At 36.1% G+C, this 20,711-nt stretch overlaps 1 protein-coding gene across 1 annotated transcript; it reads left to right on the top strand.

The window, feature by feature from the left end:
- Positions 1-4,175: 4,175 nt before the first annotated feature.
- On the top strand, positions 4,176-13,085 carry LOC115980650 (putative receptor-like protein kinase At3g47110). The gene is made up of 4 exons (XM_031102884.1): positions 4,176-4,711; positions 5,378-5,449; positions 10,531-12,528; positions 12,730-13,085. Exons 1-4 carry the CDS (start codon positions 4,210-4,212, stop codon positions 13,083-13,085), a joined length of 2,928 nt encoding a protein of 975 aa, XP_030958744.1. The 5' UTR covers positions 4,176-4,209.
- The last annotated feature ends 7,626 nt before the right edge of the window (positions 13,086-20,711 follow it).

Here is a 20,711-nt window from a genome sequence, read left to right as displayed (position 1 = left end):
GGTTACCAAGCTAGGACTGAAGACAGAAAAGCATCCCTCTCCGCACAAGATAGGTTGAATCAAGAAAGATACGAAAACTCTTGTTACTCAACAATGTCGTGTTACTATTTCTATAAGTAAATGTTATATAGATGAAGTAATTTGTGATGTAGTTGAAATGGATGCATGTCATTTAATATTGGGTAGACCTTGGCAGTATGATGTAGATGCTACTTATAGGTATAAGGATAATGTGTATGTGTTCTTTAAGAATGGCGAAAAAATTGTCCTTCGTCCTATTAAGGAAGGCAATGTACCCAAAGCTTCTAAAGTGGAGGGGAAGCCATCACTTCTAATAGTCAACAATGAGGATGAGTTTAACATGGAGTGTAAGGAGTTGAAATAGGTATAAGCTGTCCTATGACTATTCATGTCTGTCATCATAGAAGAGTTGTTGGACACACTAATTCAAATTGTTTTAAATTAAAATATAAGTATTGTGTCTCAAAATAGGACAAGAGATCATGCGCATTAGGTCCCAAGTCTAGAAAAACTTTTGAAAAATTTAAGATTGTTAGCTTGTGAAAGGAAATTTCAAAATTGGTCTCATTCTCAAATTAATTTTAATTTCCCTCAAAGACACTCAATCTTTTATGGTTCTTCATTGATGATGACACTTTTGGCACAACCATGGTATGAGAGACCATGCCTTCGGTCCACTAAATCATTGGTTAGGCCAAACCTATGCAAACATGTGGAGTCACATTGGTGCTTCTCAAAAATGGTGGTTGGATGGATTACATTTCCCCCTAGGTTGTTGGTTTTATATAGAGTCGTTGCTTATTTTATTTAAACTGAAAAATAAGAAAACCACATAAGAAATTTATCATTTTTTTTTTTTTTAGAAATTGAAAATTACATAGATAAGTACTAGTCTAGAATCCTTGATCTATTTTGGAGGCTAAGTTTGATCATGGTTTAGATCAAACTTGTTCTAGAATCCTTGATCTCATTCTCAAAATTCCCCAAAAAAATTTTGATCATGGTTTAGATCCATTTGATAAATTGCTTCATATAAACCCTTCATTTAGAAATGCTAAATTTCATTAGAGTTAATAGCAAAACAGATGGCAATGTATTTTTGAAATTTTGAGGTCAATCATGTGTTTCGATAATTTAGGAGGTAAATTATAATGGGGGCAATTGATTAGGATGAAAAGTGTAATCCATTCCCCACCCCCTTTGTCTTAATTTTAATAAGGGGCCGTAAGGGACGGGCCAAATATACTAGCTTATGGGCCGGCCCTAGTTAGGTAGAACATGCAAGTCATTTTATTTTGGAGCAACGCGTTGTGAAACGCATGGAACTTGCTTTATTGACTGGAAGTTGTTATGCAGAAGAAGTCGAGAGCATAAAAGCATGGAAATTTGCAACTTTAGTTAAAAGTATTTTTGAGTCTTTAGCTAAAGTTGATTAAAGGTGCCCCATCACCCATGTCATGTTCCTCAATTATTTCTTTTAGATTGGAATTTATAGTCCGTTTCACAATATCAGGGGCTACACTTAGTATTGGTTTGGATAGCACTTAAACGTGCTGTGTCTACGTTTTAACGTGTTTTCTCTTTTTTTCTTTTTTTTATTTATTTTTTCTTTTTTTCTTTTCAGCCGCAACTGTTGACCGGTCTTTTGTGAACAGTGCACTTATGCATTGTTTACGGGTCCCACAAACTCCACTTTTTATCTACTTTTTCATTAAAAATGGGTTCCACGGTACTATTTACACATTTAAAAATTATTTTGCTACAGTGTTTTCAGTTTTCAATTTTCAGTTTCAGGAAAATAAGTTCTATCCAAACAAACCCTTAGTCTGCAATATTTTGAATATATGATTCAATCTACAGGAGACTACGCGTGCGTTTGCCCAACAATTAAGTTGTGTTTTGCATTTTTTTTTTTTTTGGGATCCCACGGCACTATTCATGGACCACCAAACCCATTAAAAACACAGCAATCACTCACTGCTACAGTGTTTTGTATTTTAAAAATTATTTTGTTACAAGAGTTTTCAGTAATAAGTTTTAAGTTTTCAGTAAAATAAGCTAAATATACTAGTTTATGGGCCGGCCCTAGTTAGGTAGAACATACAAGTCATTTTATTTTGGAGCAACGCGTTGTGAAACGCATGGAACTTGCTTTATTGACTAGAAGTTGGTATGCAGAAGAAGTCGGAGCATAAAAGCATGGAAATTTGCAACTTTAGTTAAAAGCATTTTTGAGTCTTTAGCTAAAGTTGATTGAAGGTGCCCCATCACCCATGTCATGTTCCTCAATTATTTCTTTTAGATTGGAATTTATAGTCCGTTTCACAACATCAGGGGCTACACTTAGTGTTGGTTTGGATAGCACTTAAACGTGCTGCGTCTACATTTTAACGTGTTTTCTCTTTTTTTCTTTTTTTCTTTTTAGCCGCAACTGTTGACCGGTCTTTTGTGAACAGTGCACTTATGCATTGTTTACGGGTCCCACAAACTCCACTTTTTATCTACTTTTTCATTAAAAATGGGTCCCACGGTACTATTTACACATTTAAAAATTATTTTGCTACAGTGTTTTCAGTTTTCAATTTTCAGTTTCAGGAAAATAAGTTCTATCCAAACAAACCCTTAGTCTGCAATATTTTGAATATATGATTCAATCTACGAGAGACTACGCGTGCGTTTGCCTAGCAATTAAGTTGTGTCTTGCATTTTTTTTTTTTGGATCCCATGGCACTATTCATGGACCACCAAACCCATGAAAAACACAGCAATCACTCACTGCTACAGTGTTTTGTATTTTAAAAATTATTTTGTTACAAGAGTTTTCAGTAATAAGTTTTAAGTTTTCAGTAAAATAAGCTAAATATACTAGTTTATGGGCCGGCCCTAGTTAGGTAGAACATGCAAGTCATTTTATTTTGGAGCAACGCGTTGTGAAACGCATGGAACTTGCTTTATTGACTAGAAGTTGGTGTGCAGAAGAAGTCGGAGCATAAAAGCATGGAAATTTGCAACTTTAGTTAAAAGCATTTTTGGGTCTTTAGCTAAAGTTGATTGAAGGTGCCCCATCACCCATGTCATGTTCCTCAATTATTTCTTTTAGATTGGAATTTATAGTCCGTTTCACAACATCAGGGGCTACACTTAGTCTACAATATTTTGAATATATGATTCAATCTACAGGAGACTACACGTGAGTTTGCCCAGCAATTAATTTGCGTTTTGTGTTTTTTTTTGGGTCCCACGACACTATTTATGGACCACCAAACCCATGAAAAACGCAACAATCACTCACTGCTATAGTGTTTTGTATTTTAAAAATTATTTTGTTACAGTATTTTCAACAATAAGTTTTAAGTTTTCAGTAAAATAAGCAGTATCTAATGTATATAGTATACATAGATTACAAGTTTTTTTTTTTTTTTTTGGAGTAATATATAATTACAAGTTAGTTTCTATCGTATTCTAGGTGTTTGATTATAAATAAAAATAAAGAAGAAAAACTCAAAAAAAGCATGATGGGTTGAACCATAAATCAAATATTAAAATTTCAAATTTGTTTATTTTATTTTATTTTGAATATAAGCTGAACACTAGCTCATTACTAAATAAAACTATATATTAAAACTTGATTCTTTTCTTGAAAAACAAATTCGAAGTTCTTTACGAGCAATTTAATTAAATTTTTCCTTATATAAAGTAAAATCATGACTAAAACATCTTACCTTATAACAAATCCATGAATCATTACTACAAATTGATTATTAGTATTATTAATAAATTATAAATTATTAAAATTTATACAATTTAATGTAAACTATATATATAAATATATATATATATATATATAAATAAAGTATGCATATAAAAATACAATATTATATATTGTAAAAAATTGATATGTATATTCACAGTATAAAAGGGTTTATATAACAAATGAGATGACAATTTTTTTTTTTTTTTAATTTTTTTTATGAAGACTAGTAGTCAACAAAAATTGACTGTTGACTTAGCAATTCCCTTCCTTTACCATGTAATTCGAAGAAAAGTTGATTTCCACATTTATATAAACCTCATCCAGCCTTACTTGTTTGCTACAATAGCCTCGCATCTCAACCTACGTACAGATAGAAACTCATGGAGAATTCGGCCTTTTTTTGCTTTTTCGCATTGCTGTTGTTGCACTGTTTTATGGCTAGCTTAGCAGTGGCAGTAAGAACCAATATCACCACAGACCGAACAGCTCTTCTTGCTCTCAAAGCCAATATCACTGATGACCCTCACAAATTCTTGGCAACCAACTGGTCTACCTCTACTTCTGTTTGCAACTGGATTGGCATCTCTTGCGATGCCAAACACCTTAGAGTCACTGCCTTGAATCTCTCTCACATGAGTCTTACAGGAACCATTGCTCCACACGTGGGTAACCTATCGTTCCTCTCTCATTTATCCTTTAAAAACAACAATTTTCATGGCTCTCTGCCCAACGAGTTGGCTTCTTTGCGTCGATTGCAAGTTGTCAGCTTTGAATCGAACTCCTTTTCTGGAGTGTTACCATCATGGTTTTGGTTCTTCGCTAAACTTCGAGAGTTGTATGCTAATAGTAACCAGTTCAATGGTACTATCCCAGTAAATCCATGCACCATATCGTCGTCACTGCAAATAATTCATCTCGGACAAAATATGCTTTCAGGTTCCATGCCCTTCATTATCTACCACTTTTTATCTTGAATTATTTTATTATAGTATCCACCATTCTGTTTTTTTATTTTTTCCTCTACAGAGAATATCTTATATATTAAATATATACATCATTCCTTTTGTAGCATCTAAATATGCTAAACGCTTATGAAAGAGAATATATGTAATGCATGAGATAATTGTTGGTTTAAATTGACCCTAGTTAAATATAGTAGAAAATAAATTAACATGATGATATGGTTATGATGGGCAAAACTTTCCCATGAAAAATCTTAATGAGTGATATATAGGTCACAATTTCTAAATATTTCATTAAATTGAGGTTACAAGTTCAAGAAATCTTATTCAATCCCAAATACCTATCTATAGTAGAACCTATCAATCCTAGCTTAAAACTCCAACCCAGTTGGACTTTCTTCATAGTAAACTTTTCGATTAGCATGAATATACAAATTGACATAGCTAACTTCAAGGTGCATGAAGCTATCTTTCGATGTGACTAACTCTCCACAATCATTTGACATTGTTGCAGTAGTTGGTGCAAAGTTCTTTGCAGTAACATAATCCAATGATAAAATAAAGGCTCATAATCTATTACTAGTTAAGCTAAGTCTGTTAGCTCTTGATCACTTGTATGATAATTTTTGAAAATTTTCAGGAAGGATACCAAGAAGTTTAGGAAACTGTACTTCCCTCAAGATAATTCACCTGGATGATAACAACTTTACAGGTATGGCGATAACCACTTCAATGTCAATACTACTTCCCACTTTGCTCAAAGAATTAATGTTTGGAATTTTAAAAACTATTAGGTTAAATGATTTAGTATATCCGATATATTATGCTCTCTTCTCACATAAAAATGAGTTTAACCTGTAAGTTATATACATGAAACTTACTTTTATGTAAGAAAAATGAATAGTAGTACATTAACTGTATGAATAAATTTCTCTTTCAACTAGCATGGTGGATTTTGTATACACATGCTATTGTGGGTTTTGGAAAGACCACAATAATTAGAGAAGTAACAATTTTCATGTTAGTCACCTTTTTTTAAAGAGCAAATGTTATATGTATTACAAGTTTCACTACAAATTTGTTGCAAACTAAATGTTGGTTTATGGTGATTATGCAAACAAGAGTACTAGTACTGGAGAGTGGATAGTCAAGCTTGTACAAAAAAACCCGAATAGAGGATTAGTAGGCGTAAACGTGATGAATGACATGTATAATTATTTTTTAACATAATATAATGCATAATTTGTTAAAAAATTTGAAAATAATTTGTTCTCTCTAAAAATGAAGCAAGTTTTATAAGTGATTGCTATCTCTTTGTCTCTACAAATATATGATTCTATTATTTTGAGTGTATTCTTTTTGAGGTAGTCTATATCATTTTAACTCTTGTCAGACTATGTCATGTTTTCCTCAATTTTTTTAATACAGCTAAACTTTTAAGTTTTAAATTATTATTTCGAGTTCTCATTCTTTTAAGGAGAATATTTTGATAGTCAAAACTCATCACAAAATTACAATATTATCTTAACTAAATTAAATGAAACCAAAAGGCATGTATGAAAGATTGATAAACTTCATAATAATTTATTAATAAAAAAATTGGTAGCCACATTCAAATACTTAGCCATGTTTTGATATAGACTCAAATCCCCACTTCCAAAAAATATTAGAGAGAGATGACTTTTGATTGAGAATTTTAATATCAAAAAAAAAAAAAAAACAAAAACAAAAACAAAATGTATCAATCCAAAATAGAGCTATAAAAACATTTTTTTAAAAAATCATCAACCTAGAGTAGAGTTGCAGGAAATAAAAAAAAAAAATCCACCAAAAGAAAAAAAAATATATATATATATATATAAGAGAGAGAGAGAGAGAGAGAGAGAGAGAGAGAGAGAGAGAGAAATTAAGTTTTTTTTTTGTGTAGGAAAAATATGGATTAAATGAGATAGAGAATAGAAAATTTATAGTAAAGAACATGTGGAGTAAAAGAGTCCAAATAAAGAAAGAGGAAGGAATGAAGGAAGAGTAATGGTAAAGTAGAGAATCGTGGGAAGAAAATGAGATAAAAAGGGAGGGGAAAGGTTGGAGGTAATGTAACTTTAAGCTAAGAAATAATAAAGAGAAGAAAAGTCAAGGAGAGAAAAGGAATTAAAAATATATGGATGAAGGAAAAACAAAATTGCTATGCTTCAATTATTATATATGGATGGAGGACTTTTATCTTTGTTACCATGTTAAAAAATATTAATTCTAGTAAAGTTTAAGCTTTTAGGAGATGCTGGGTTTATTAATTTAATCTAACAACTTTGATGCAATACAATTACATGGGTTATTGATTAATGCAGAAGTTACAATTTTTAAGGTCATATTTTTTTTTCTTTTTTCCTTTTTGGAAAAAGGGTAAGAATTTAATTGAAAAACAATAAAACCAAAGAGATTGTGTAAATAAATAATTTAAAAAAAAAAACAAAAGAATCAAAATTAAATAATTCATAATAAAAATTGAGTGATATGACCTCAATTTTGAAGTCTTTTAGTATAGATCTGGACCCAACTTATCTTCAAAAAGGTGCTATAAATCAAATTTCTAAGATATAGATTGACAGATGGTGGCCTTGTAGTAATTCAAATTGCAAACTTTGGAAACATACTACTCATTTTCATATATGATCTTTGCACTATTTTTCCGACCGTATTATGACCTAAAATTTGTTAGAGGTCCTTTAAATGGTAAAATTAATAAATAACTTTGTAGATTTTACCTTTTTTATTTAATATGCATTTAGCACATGTATTCGTCAACATATATAGCTACAATTAGCTATTTAAGATTCTTATCTATCATATAATTTGTTAACTACGAGAATTCAATTTTTCTTTATCTTTTGAATATTTTCTGTTAAATTAGAGAACCTGCTTATCATATTTTAGAAGACGGGGCACAAATTTTTTTTTTTTTTTTGGGGTGGGGTGGGGGGGGGGGGGGGTTTGAGTGGGTACGTTACGTACGTACTGGGTACAAAAAGAGCACAAATTTCTACACGTCCAAAATTCCAGAGGTGGCTATGAACCATATTTTCGAATTTCATAGCTATGGGAAAATAGGATTCAAGTAAAGGCTGTATGTCCACATGGACTAAACTGATAAACTTCAATCTACCCCTTAATAGATTAAAAATGGATCATTTGTTTCTTTCTTATAAGGCCCTAATTAGTCACAACAATAACCACTTTGTCTTCATGTAGTGAAACATGGGCAACCTTATTCTTTTGAGAGAGGGAGAGAGAGATATCATATGTGGGGGAAAATATGGATGGAATAGTTGAGAGAATAGCAAATTTATAGAAATCTGGACCGGACCGTACGGTCCAACCGGAAAAATCACGAACCTCTCAATTTTACGGTTTTTTTAGTTTCAAGAACCACTTTATGGGGAAAAAGCAAGGACCCATGCAAACCGTGGTCAGACCATACAGTTCTGAGAACTGTGACCGGTTTTTAAGGTTCGGACGGTTTCTTTTTGTTTCAACTTTTCTGGTGAATTTTGGCCAATACACCGGTATGAAGTTATGATCAGATTTAGAAGAAATGAAAAAGAAATGAAAGAACACGAAGAAGAACAAAGATCAGAAGGATTCCGGCCGGTAATTAGATACCGGACCGGAACAAAAACCAAGCTTTCTTTATCAAATATAAGAAAAATGAGGATTGTTTTGCAAATTTTCTCACCCTAAACTCAGATCTAACGCTTGCAGTAACCCATAAGCCTTAGATCTGTTCATCTCGGCCTCACTTTGGCGGCAATGACGACGGTGACTAGTAGTGAATAGCAGTACCAATGTTCATTGAGTCAGCAAAACGAAGCTAAATGCCTCACCTGAGAGAGAGCCTGAGAGATATCTGAAAATAAGTGGTTACTAATGGAAGAGAGATAGATAGTACTGATGGGAAGAGAGCTAAAATTTTAAATAATTTTGAAGTGAGAAGTTAACTCAGGTTAACGTGTGTGGTGTAAAAAAACTGACAAAAATTACTTGGAACATGTGAAAATTTTAGAAATACATGTTACTATTTAATTTTGATTCCTTTGGTTTTATCACCAGTTACTTTTTCTACTTTTTAAATATTTTTCTACCAAACACTGAACAAAGAACACATACCCCTAAGAGCAATTATATCGGTTGATGTAAAATTGTGTGAAATTGTGCAAAATGGAAAAATGTGCTCATTTTACACAATATGAGCAAAAAAAACTCCAACATCAGCCCGTGCAAACTTGTATATAAATGCAAGTTACTACAGTACCCGTGCAAATATGCACGGGTACTGTAGCATGTGCATATAATTTTTTAACCATTTTTTCTCTCTCCTCTCTGTACCTAACTCTCAGCTCCCTCTCTCTCTCAAGCGCACAACTCTTTCTTTCTTCCTCTCATCTGATCAATCTTTCTTCCTCTCATCAATATTTCTTCCTCTAGCTGCCGTCGATCGCTGTCGTCGCTGCCGCCGTTGCCGATCGCTCTTTCTTCCTTTGTTTCTCGTTGTTTTCGGGTTAAATGGGCTTGATCAGTGGGTTTCGGGTTGAATGGGGTTGAATATCTCTCGCCATCGCCATCTCCACCACTTGCCTTTGGAGGCGTTGATCTTGTTTCTCGTTCTCGCCATCGCCACCGGAGGCGTCATTCTTGTTGCTCAAGGCGAGGCATCGATTTTGGTGTGGTTTTTGATCCATTTTTCTGGGTTTGTTTTTCTGGTTTTCTGCCGGTGGGTTGTGTGGATTCCGGTGTGATACTGGTGTGGATTGTGGGTGTGGGTTTTGATCCATTTTGCTGGGTTTGTTTTTCTGGTTTTCTGCCGGTGGGTTGTGTGGATTCCGGTGTGATACCGATGTGGATTATGGGTGTGGGCCGGTGGCTGTGTGGGTAAAGAAATGAATATTTTATTTGAAGAAACGTGTAGAATAAACAAATTAATGCGGGTGTTTTGTAAAAAGAAGTGTGTAAAATAGAAAAAGTATATTTTAGATGTGCAAAATGGAAAAATTTATGCACAAGCTGATGTAATTGCTCTAATGTATTATCATTTAAGAACAACCACATCAGTTTATGGATAGTCTTCTAAAATACAAAAAGTGCTCAATTTTACACATTTTAACCCAAAAACCCCCCACATCAGTCTTTGTAAAAATGTCTAAAAATGTCTAAGACTTATGTGTATTTTATATATATATATATATATATTCATTTTCTCTGCAATTTATGAGCTTAAAAATTAAATTTGTTTTAAGTTTTTTTCCTAAATACAATTATTTATATTTTAAATAATTATTAAATTAATTATGACGTCGTCACAATTTGACCCGGTTCAACCTCGATTCGACCTCAAAAACCTTGAACCTCTCCCTTTTACGGTTCAATGAATGGTCCGAATTTCAAAACCATGATTTCAGCTACCTTTTATCTTTATTTACACTACTTTCAACAAAAAGTTTTTGATTTCAGTTAAATAAATTGTTCCAAACAGAGACATAATAATATAGATATAGATAGATAGATATATAGACATAATAATTAACATATATAGATAGATATAGATATATAGTGCAACCTTAATTGTTAATTTTGTGAGCTTGTCAAAGACACTAAATTGTTAGATGCAACCTTTTAATGATAGTTGTAATTAAATATTCTCATATACACAGGATGTATATTTTAAAGAGAATCCAAAATATTTATGATTTGTTTTTACTAATGAGTTTTTTTTTTTTTTTTTTCGAGTTATTTTGGTAGGTGAAGTACCACTCGAGATTGGGAATCTTCAAAATTTAAGGAAATTAACTCTCGCCAATAACTGTTTAACTGGTGTCATCCCAAATGCTATCTTCAATAACTCAAAAATTGAATTCATTAGTCTATACATGAACCAACTCTCAGGCCATCTTCCATCAAGCATGGGCAATTGGCTTCCAAATCTTAAGATGATTTACCTATGGGGTAATAATCTAAATGGAACAATCCCTCACTCTATCTCAAATGCTTCTAAGCTCACCGACTTAGAGATGGGTGTGAACTATATTTCGGGATCTATTCCTAATACTATGGGAAATTTAAAGCATCTGGAGAGGCTCAACTTAGTTGGCAATTTGCTGACCAGAGAATCTTCAAATATAGAATTGAGTTTTCTTTCATCTCTGACAAATTGCAAAAATTTGACATCTGTAGTGCTATCAGATAATCCATTGAATGGCAGCCTTCCAATTTCCATAGGAAATTTCTCTACTTCTCTTGAAGAATTTGTAGCTTTTCATTGCAGCCTAAAGGGCATCATTCCTAAAGAGATTGGTAATTTAGGAAAGTTGACGGCTCTACACCTAGAGGACAATGAATTGACCGGACCTATTCCAACTACAATTGAAGGAATGAGACAACTCCAAGGTTTGTATCTTCAGCACAATAGATTGCAAGGATTCATCCCAGATGGTATGTGTAATTTAAGCAACTTGGTTGAATTATCTTTAGATCATAATGAGCTCATGGGTCCTATACCAACATGTTGGGGAAGTCTCTCTAAACTAGAAAAGTTGTACTTGAATTCCAACAAGTTGACATCCATACCCTCATCACTTTGGAGTCTTAAAGACATACTGCAAATAAACTTGTCTTTCAATTCTTTAAGTGGCCATCTACCAATAGAATTTGGGAATTTGGAGCATGTAACACAAATGGACCTATCATGGAATCATTTGTCAGGTGTCATCCCTAATATTACAGATCTAGAATCTTTGGAAAACCTCTCTATAGCACATAACAAATTTGAAGGTCCTATTCCTATGTCATTTGATAAGTTGATAAGTATGGTGCGTTTAGATCTATCTAATAACAACTTGTCAGGAGAAATTCCCAAATCCCTAATGAAACTCAAATATCTCAAATATTTCAATGTGTCTTTCAATAGATTACGTGGTGAAATTCCATTTGGAGGTTTTATTGCTCAATTCTCAGCTCAATCATTCATGGGAAATCAAGCATTATGTGGCCCACCTCAACTGCAAGTTCCACCCTGTGAAGCAAGGAATGTTGGAAAATCAAAGACAATTACCGCAATCAGTGTAAGATATATCTTACCAACAATGATAGCAGTAATACTTGCATTAGTCCTCGTATTTGTTCTAATGAGACACCAAAAGAGAGATGCAAAACTAAAAGGTCAAGGAGATTTGATTCCTCTAGCAACATGGAGAAGAATAACATACCTAGAACTTGAACAAGCAACAGATGGATTTAATGACAGTAACTTAGTTGGGGAAGGGAGTTTTGGCTCCGTATACAAAGGGATACTTTCAGATGGGACTAGTGTTGCAGTAAAGGTTTTTAATTTGAATATAGAAGGATGGTTTAAGAGTTTTGAAACTGAATGTGATGTATTGTGCAAAATTCGCCACCGGAATCTTGTGAAAATCATCAGCAGCTGTAGTAGCATTGATTTTAAAGCTTTGGTACTAGAGTACATGCCCAAGGGGAGCCTTAAGAAGTGGTTATATTCTCATAACTACTTCTTGGATATGCTACAAAGATTGAATATCATGATAGATGTTGCATCATCATTGGAGTATCTCCATCATGGTTGTTCTTTACCTGTTGTTCATTGTGATTTGAAGCCTAGCAATATTCTGCTAAACAAAGATATGGTTGCACATGTGAGTGACTTTGGCATTTCAAAATTCTTAGGTGATGAAAATTCTATGACCCAAACCATGACACTAGCCACTATTGGTTATATGGCACCGGGTAAGGTTTCTAGTTTACAATTCTTTTTATTTTGTTTATTTTTTTTTTTTTTTTGGCTAAAATTTAATTTAATGTTTACACACACAAGTTTCCATTAAAAAAAAAAAAAAAAACTATAGTTATAATATTAAGAAATCTTATTTTACCATCCAATAAAGATATTGCATACTTTTTGACAATAAATTTTAATCAAACTTGTAGAGTATGGATCCCTAGGGATCATTTCCACACGTGGCGACGTGTATAGTTATGGCATTTTGTTGATGGAAACATTCACAAGAAAGAATCCCACTGATGAAATGTTTGCTGGAGATTTGAGCCTAAAAAGCTGGGTAAAACAGTCACTACCCCTTTCAGTAATTAAAGTTATAGATGCTAATTTGTTGAAGAGAGGTGAAGTGGATTTTAATGCTAAGCTGGATTGTATGCTATCCATTATAGAATTGGCCATGGATTGTTCAACAGAAGCACCTGAAGAGAGGATAAACATGATAGATGTCATGGCAAAACTCAAAAATATCAAATCAAAGTTTCTAAAGGATGTCGGAGAAGATTGACAACTGAAAATGTCTGTAGTAGGTTTTTTTTTTTTTTTTTTTTTGCTTTTAACTAATTATGTTTTGTGAATCATGTTATTGGCTTACTGCTACTCTTAAAAAGACATATTGGAATAAAGTAGCTCAAAGCATTGTGTGAGAACAGTAATGTTGAATGATATATGATTGACTATATATATTGGGGGCATCAATTTACCCAAGATTTGAAGCCCAACAATATTCTGCTAAACAAAGATATGGTTGCACATGTGATGTGAGTGACTTTGGTATTTCAAATTTATTAGGTTGGTTCCCATGCATAGCATAGGTTAGTGATTAGTTAGTAATGAAATACAAGATGAAGAGGTGAACGAGCCACCACATTAGACACAACCGATCCATAAACCCCATGCTAGTGGATGTCTAGACCACTACAAAATTTGAACACAAATTAAAAACAAAAAAACGAAAAACAATCATAGTTTCATGTATTTGTTTTATCACTTTTTGCTCTCCCAACCATTACAAGAGCAAAACAGAGTTGTCCTTCGTTTATACCAGAAGAAGAAGCATCAGAAGCTTGTTCGCCAACTCGGAATGACCAAACTTGCAGTAAATCACCTATCTTGAATTTATTTGACTCCAAACCTTTGTTCCAATAGGTCCTCAGTGCATATGTTGAACTCGTGGTGTTTACAGTGTCCTTTGGCATGTCCCACTGCTTCAAAACTAAATCACCAATCTTGAGTTTGGGATCGATCAGTCGTGCTGGGATTTCTTGCCCTGCTCTAGGCTCCTCTTTCTCTTCCTTAGTCAAGAAATCCATCCTCACTATTTGTCTCAAAGGTATCGACAACCGACTGTTACCCTCAGTTAAGTCAGTCTTGAACAGGGACTTTTGTATTACCAACAATTCATCACGCCCATCCATTGATTTGATCACATCCCAGAACTCTTTGGGTAGATAGAAATGCGGGTTCTGACCTGGTATCAATTTCTTGATTGGAATCATGTTCTTCTTTTTCTTGGCTTCCAAACCCGAACCCCAATCTTGATCATCCCCATCAGTACCAAATCTTTCTCGCTTTCTTCTACCATTGTTTCCACGTACTTTAGCAGGAAAAGCAGAGCCGATGACCTTTTCTTGGACAAAAACTGGGTTCTTGAGTGTGTTTCCTTGCACAAGAATTGGATTCTTGAGAGCCCTTTCTTGGACCAACCTCTGAAACTTGTGAAATTCCTCAATGGCTACACATGAAACCTCGACTAAGGCGTGAAAGCGATACCAATTGGGAGCAATAGTATGACCCTCCATATCATGATGACTCAAGTCCTCCAACATAGACAAAAACGCCTTCTTCTTCCTCATCTCTCACTTCTCATTGTTGAACCCAGAAGCACAATAATAGTAATTAAACACACAAAGAAAGAATGGAAACTATGGCTTTTTTTTTATTTCCTCAGGAGAGAAACAGCAACTTGATATATATATCAGGTTAGATCACGAATTCCTAATCCGCTCTGGGACGGAGAGTATTTAAAATTGGCAGTGACGAAATATCAAGTGACCGCTATACCTGAGCCGGTGGCAGGGACGCTGCGACACGCCGTTTTTAAAATTGCTTGGTTAAACTGCAATTTTAATTGCAGTAAAAAGACGACAGGTCGGTTACTTTAGCTTTATAAATCAACAGCTTTTACGACTCGCCGTATTGAAGATGAATGTTCAATGATGTGGGTGATTTTTTTGAGTGTCTAGATTGAAGGTTTTTTTTTTTTTTTTGTTTTTTAATTAAAATAAAAGAAAAATAAAAAATCGAAAATACCTTTTTTTTGGCCTACATTTTAGGGTTGGGACGGTATCACATATGCTTGGCTATAACATCTCACTCATGGACCTATTGTAGATATGTAGTATAATCGAATTTACTTGAAAAAGATTTTTTTTTTATTTTATTTTTAATTTAAAAGGTAGTGCCTTTATTTATTTGTAAAAGGTTAGAGAGGTAGTATCTTTATTATTAATCAGATAAAAGTATTAAAAAAAGAGTTTATTTGATTAGAATAAAATATATATATATAATGAAAAATTTTTAGTTTACATTATATTAACAATGTAAGGTTTATATTATAGACTAAACAAATATATATATATATATATATATATTATGTTCTACACATTTGCAAAAAAATGTACAATATTATATACTTTTTACAAATATGTATAACAATATTGTATACGTTTGTTTAGTTTACAATGTAAGATTTACATCAATAATACAATGTAAACCTAAAATAAATGTACATAATTTTCATCACTAGCAACTTCTTACAACCTCTTAGTGAAGGTGCAGACTTCTCTCCTGTCTCCACCACCCTTGTCAATTAATGTTACATGCAAAATTAATGCTTAAATGGTTTGTACTAGTGTAAATTGGGAAATTATTATGTACTCCCAGAGTATTATAAAGAGAAAAGATATCTCCACAACATTTTTACAATATTTTTACAACAAATCCTAAGTGGCAGGTTGTTACTGATTGTTATTGTTGGGGCAAAAAAGTAATCTTAGTGTTAGTTTCAAATTTGAGCCAATAGCAACTAACCACATGTGATTTGTTGTAAAAATATTGTAAATGTAGTATCTCTCTTTCATAAATGCGTACTCCCTCCTCTCACATGAATGGTGAGTCTCACTATGAATTTAATTAGTGTGACCCACCATTTATGTAAGAGGAGGGAGTATGCATTCATGGTACTCCAAGAGCACCTAATAATTTTCCATGTAAATTAATGCTTGAATGGTCCGTACTAGTGTTGACAATATTTGCATTTATATTAGTGCTTGTGAACACTCTCTTATCATTGGCTTTGGTACTACCTATTGGAATTGGAAGCTCATGGGAGCTAAGGAAGTTGCAGCTTTTCTTTCTCATGTTGGCAGCAAAACCCCCTGTGAGTAGCTCAGAGTTTCTGTTTTGTGAGCTTCACTTTGGGATTTTGTGTTATTGGTTTGGTTGAATATAAAATGTGTTTAGGGACTTCATTTCCACTATGGTTGATTATATATATGATAGGGAATCAGAAAATAATCCATCTCCAGTTCGTCCAAATGGATCGTCTAGAGCTTGCAGTGTAGGTTGTTCCAAGAGTCAACCCAGAAGAAGGAAAAACCTTCATGGACAATAGCACTACTCTATAAATAAAGTCTCCCATGGACGACGTGATCGTCCATGGGGGTCGTCCATGAACAATCACCATATATCCTTGGACGACCAAACCGTCCTACACCAGATGGACGAAAGCGCAACACTTAGAACTTTCGACTGTCTATAGCGGTTACAATTTTGTAGCCGTTGAGGAGGTTAACTCCGGACTTGTTGGCTTCCACAAATCTTGGGGAGGTTATTGGACAAATAACCGCCCCAAGCTCCCTATATAAAGGACCGGCCTGAACCCGACAACGGTAACATTTTCCTGAGACACTTCTCCCAAATATTTGGAACTTCCTTCTCTGCGAGACTAACTTCTCCATCGGAGGGGGTTCGACCGGTCTTCTCCGGTCTCCTCTTTTATTGTGCTTTTTTCCTTGTAGGACTTCAACCATTTCGATAGCCCACCAAAGCCAGGCCATCCACCTTACTGATTCGGAGCGATATCAGTTGGCGCCGTCTATGGGAAGAGATTGTTTTGTAACTTTCTTTTCCGCGACTAAGGGTTAGGATGGTCAGGACCAGGTCGAGGGCTACTAGCCCTGGCCGTCAAGGAAGCAGAGGCGCTTCAAGTGATCCCCAGCGTGATCACCAATCTGCACCAGTCATGCAGACGTCGTCCATTCAGCATGTGCAATCCATGGCGGCTGCAATGGCGGAATTGACTCGCCAAAACCATGAGTTAAGAATGGAGATCAATTAGAGAAGACAGACACGTGAGGAACACGAAGGAGGAGGACAGACACAAGGCCATGGTGACGGAGAGAATACTGAGATTGGAAGTCAATTTAGAGGCACCACTTCACGGGCGGTGCCACACTTGAAAGAGGAGATGGATTAAATGAAGAAAGTCATAGAGGAAATGAAAGAGAACATGAAGGGGACGAATCCTATAGAAGATTTGGTCCACAGAACCGACTCTCCCTTTACGGCTTCCATCAACAGTCATCCTCTACCATCAAAATTCAAACTACCTTCCCTGAATTCGTACGACGGAACGCGTGACCCGTTTGACCACATTGCTACTTTCAAGACAACTATGCACCTTCAAGGGGTCCTTGATGAAATCATGTGTAGAGCTTTCCCTACCACCCTTAAAGGCCCGGCATGAGTTTGGTTCAGTAAAATACCTCTAGGTTCTGTAGGTTCTTTCGAAGAGTTAAGCAAACTGTTTGTTAGCAACTTCATCAAGGGACAAAGACACAAGCGTTCCTCGTCCAGCTTGCTGACCATAGAGTAAAGGGAGAACGAAAGCCTGCGGTCATTCATCACTCGCTTCAACAAGGAAGCCCTCAGCGTGGACGAGGTGGACGACAAGCTCCTACTGGCAGCCTTCCATAACGGGATCAACTCTGACCTATTTATCCACAAGCTATATGAGAAGGAGCCTCAAACCATGGCCGAGCTCGTCCATTCAGCTCAGAACTTCATGAATGTAGAAGATGCGATCATAGCCAAGAAGAGAAAAAGAGCTGAAAGGATGGAAGCGCACCCAGCTTGACACTCAGAACAAGCCCTCGTCCAAAGAAGGGACGGACGGAAGATAAGAAGGAACGAGATAACAGGAAGACAGGTCCCTTGGGAAGAAGCCAGAATTATATGCCCCTAAACGCTCCACTTGATCAGGTGCTCATGCAAATCAAAGACGATCCTTCTATAAAATGGCCAGAGAAGATGAAGGGGGATCCCAATAAGCGCAATAAGAACAAATATTGTCGCTTTCACAGGAACCATGGGCATGACATGGACGAGTGTTATGACCTGAAATAGCAAATCGAGAACCTTATCAGACAAGGAAAGTTGAGGCATTTCGTTGGAAGGGATCATAAGGTGAGAAGTTGAAAGGCAAAATTGAGGAATCATCTCGGCCCCCACTAAGAGAGATAAGGATTATCGTCGGAGGGAACTCGATGGGGCAATCTTCCAAGTCGAAGAAGATGTATCTCAAAGTGGTACAAAACGTCCAGCTCTCTTGACGATCACCGAGGATGAGATCAATGGACGAGCCAACCATTTCCTTCACCGACGAAGATGCTGAGAGGATCCATCACCCGCATGACGATGCGATTGTCATTACTCTGCTTATTGCAGACTATACGACCAGAAGAGTGTTAATTGACAATGGAAGCTCAGCGGAAATACTGTACTACCCTGCCTTTTAACAGATGAGACTTGGGCGGGATCAACTTCGTCCAGTCTGCTCACCACTGATAGGCTTCGGAGGAATGAAGGTGCAGCCCGTAGGCACCATTACATTACCATTGGTGGTAGGATCATACCCGCAGCAGATAACTAGGGAAGTCAATTTCCTTGTGGTGGACTGTTCGTCTTCATACAATGCCCTATTGGAAGACCAACTCTGAACAGTTGGAAGGCGATAACATCTACCTACCATCTATCAGTCAAATTCCCTATGAAGTACGGGATAGGGCAAGCACAAGGAGATCAGTTGGCAGCTAGAGAATGCTACTTAGCCATGATGGCTTTGGACGAACTGCTGCAGACGATGAGCATCGAGGAAAGAAGGGTTGTTGCAGAGCCCACAAAAGTATTGGAAGATGTTCTTTTGCAAGAAGATGATCCCGAGAAATTCACCAGAATTGGAACAGGCATGAAGGAGAAGGTAAGAAAAGACCTCATCCAGTTCTTGAGAAAGAGTATCGACGTTTTTGCATGGAGTCGTGACGACATGCCCGGAATCGACTCAAGTGTGATCACTCATTGATTGAATGTGTACCCCTTTTTTCAGCCTGTTCGTCAGAAGAAGAGGGTATTCGCTTTCGAACGGGATAAGGAGATCAAGGAAGAGATTCAGAAACTGACCACGGCACAGTTTATTAAGGAAGTTTATTACTCGGATTGGTTAGGCAATGTGGTGATGGTGAAGAAAGCAAATGGAAAGTGGAGAATGTGTGTAGATTTCACTGACTTGAACAAGGCATGTCCCAAGGATAGTTATCATTTGCCACGCATTGATCAATTAGTGGACTCAACGGCTGGCCATCAGTTGCTGAGCTTCATGAACGCTTTCTCAGGATATAATCAGATCAAGATGGATGAAGCTGATTAGGAAAAAACTTCCTTCATTACCAGCCAAGGCTTGTTTTGCTACAAGGTGATGCCCTTCGGTTTGAAGAACGCAGGGGCAACTTATCAAAGGTTGGTAAATCACATGTTTCGTCCACAGATAAGACAGAATGTGGAGGTTTATGTCGACGACATGCTGGTGAAGAGCATAGACGAGGGAAGCCATCTGGACGACTTACAAGAAACCTTTGAAACACTTCGGCAATATAAGATGAAGTTAAACCTAAGCAAGTGTGCATTCGGAGTGTCGTCGGGAAAGTTTCTGGGGTTCATGGTTTCGCAAAGAGGAATCGAGGCGAATCCAGACAAGATCCAATCTATATTGGACATGCAGCCACTGAAGAGTATCAAGGAAGTCCAATCCCTCACTGGACGAGTTGCCGCTTTGAACAAGTTTGTTTCGAGAGCCACAGATAAATGTTTACCTTTCTTCAAAGTCCTCAGGAAGGCATTTGAATGGATGGACGAATATGAAAGGGCCTTCCAAGACCTGAAGGACTATCTCACAGTTGCTCCATTATTAAGTCCATCCGTGCAAGGAGAAGAACTGTACCTATACTTAGCGGTGTCCTCACACGCCGTAAGTTCAGCTTTAATCAGAGAAGAGGGCAAAGTACAAAAATCAGTGTACTACACTAGCCGGGCGCTTAAAGGAGCAGAAGGAAGGTATCCGTTAATAGAGAAATTGGATTTTGCATTGATAACAGCTTCTAAGAAGTTAAGACATTACTTCCAAGTTCATGTCATCAATGTCATGATGGACTATCCGCTTAAGAAGGCAATGACCAAGCTGGAAGCCTCAGGACAGCTGATTCAATGGGCGGTGGAACTTAGTGAATTTGACATTCGGTACCAACTGAGAAATGTAGTAAAGGCTCAAGCTCTAGCAGATTTCATCGCAGAGTTCATTTCGAATCATGAGGATCTTGGGGAAGGAGAGTACAATAACAAATGGGTCGTCCATGTAGATGGATCGTCTACATTGTATGCTGAAGGAATAAGAGTTGTTTTGCAGTCGCCAGAAGGAGACAAATTAAAGTACAAAGCCCGTTTGCAATACCAGACTACTAACAATGAAGTGGAGTATGAAGCCCTTCTAAAGGGGTTGGAGTTGGCCAAGTCCGTAGGAGCAGACTCAATACTTGTCTTAGGAGACTCTCAATTGATCATAGGCCAAGTATAGACCTGCCAGAAATGATGCAATAGAGGGCGACGGGAATTGGATGACCCCAATAGTGTCGTACTTGAAGGACGGAAGGCTTCCAGAAGAGAAGGACGAAGCTAGGAAGCTCAGGGTCAGATCAGCCAAGTACGTACTCATGGATGAAGTGTTATACAAAAGAGGTTT

Source organism: Quercus lobata, chromosome 3 (genome assembly GCF_001633185.2).
Source record: "Quercus lobata isolate SW786 chromosome 3, ValleyOak3.0 Primary Assembly, whole genome shotgun sequence".
NCBI lineage: Eukaryota > Viridiplantae > Streptophyta > Magnoliopsida > Fagales > Fagaceae > Quercus > Quercus lobata.
The sequence above is the reverse complement of the archived record's forward strand: the minus strand, read 5'-3'. Positions and strand labels throughout refer to the sequence as shown.

What these genes read in the sequence shown, in the direction of transcription:
- LOC115980650 (XM_031102884.1), top strand. Translation starts at nt 4,210, where the DNA reads ATGGCTAGCTTAGCAGTGGCAGTAAGAACCAATATCACCACAGACCGA. An exon ending in GGATGATAACAACTTTACAG is followed by an intron (nt 5,450 to 10,530) that starts GTATGGCGATAA and finishes TTATTTTGGTAG; the next exon opens with GTGAAGTACCACTCGAGATT. An exon ending in TATTGGTTATATGGCACCGG is followed by an intron (nt 12,529 to 12,729) that starts GTAAGGTTTCTA and finishes TCAAACTTGTAG; the next exon opens with AGTATGGATCCCTAGGGATC.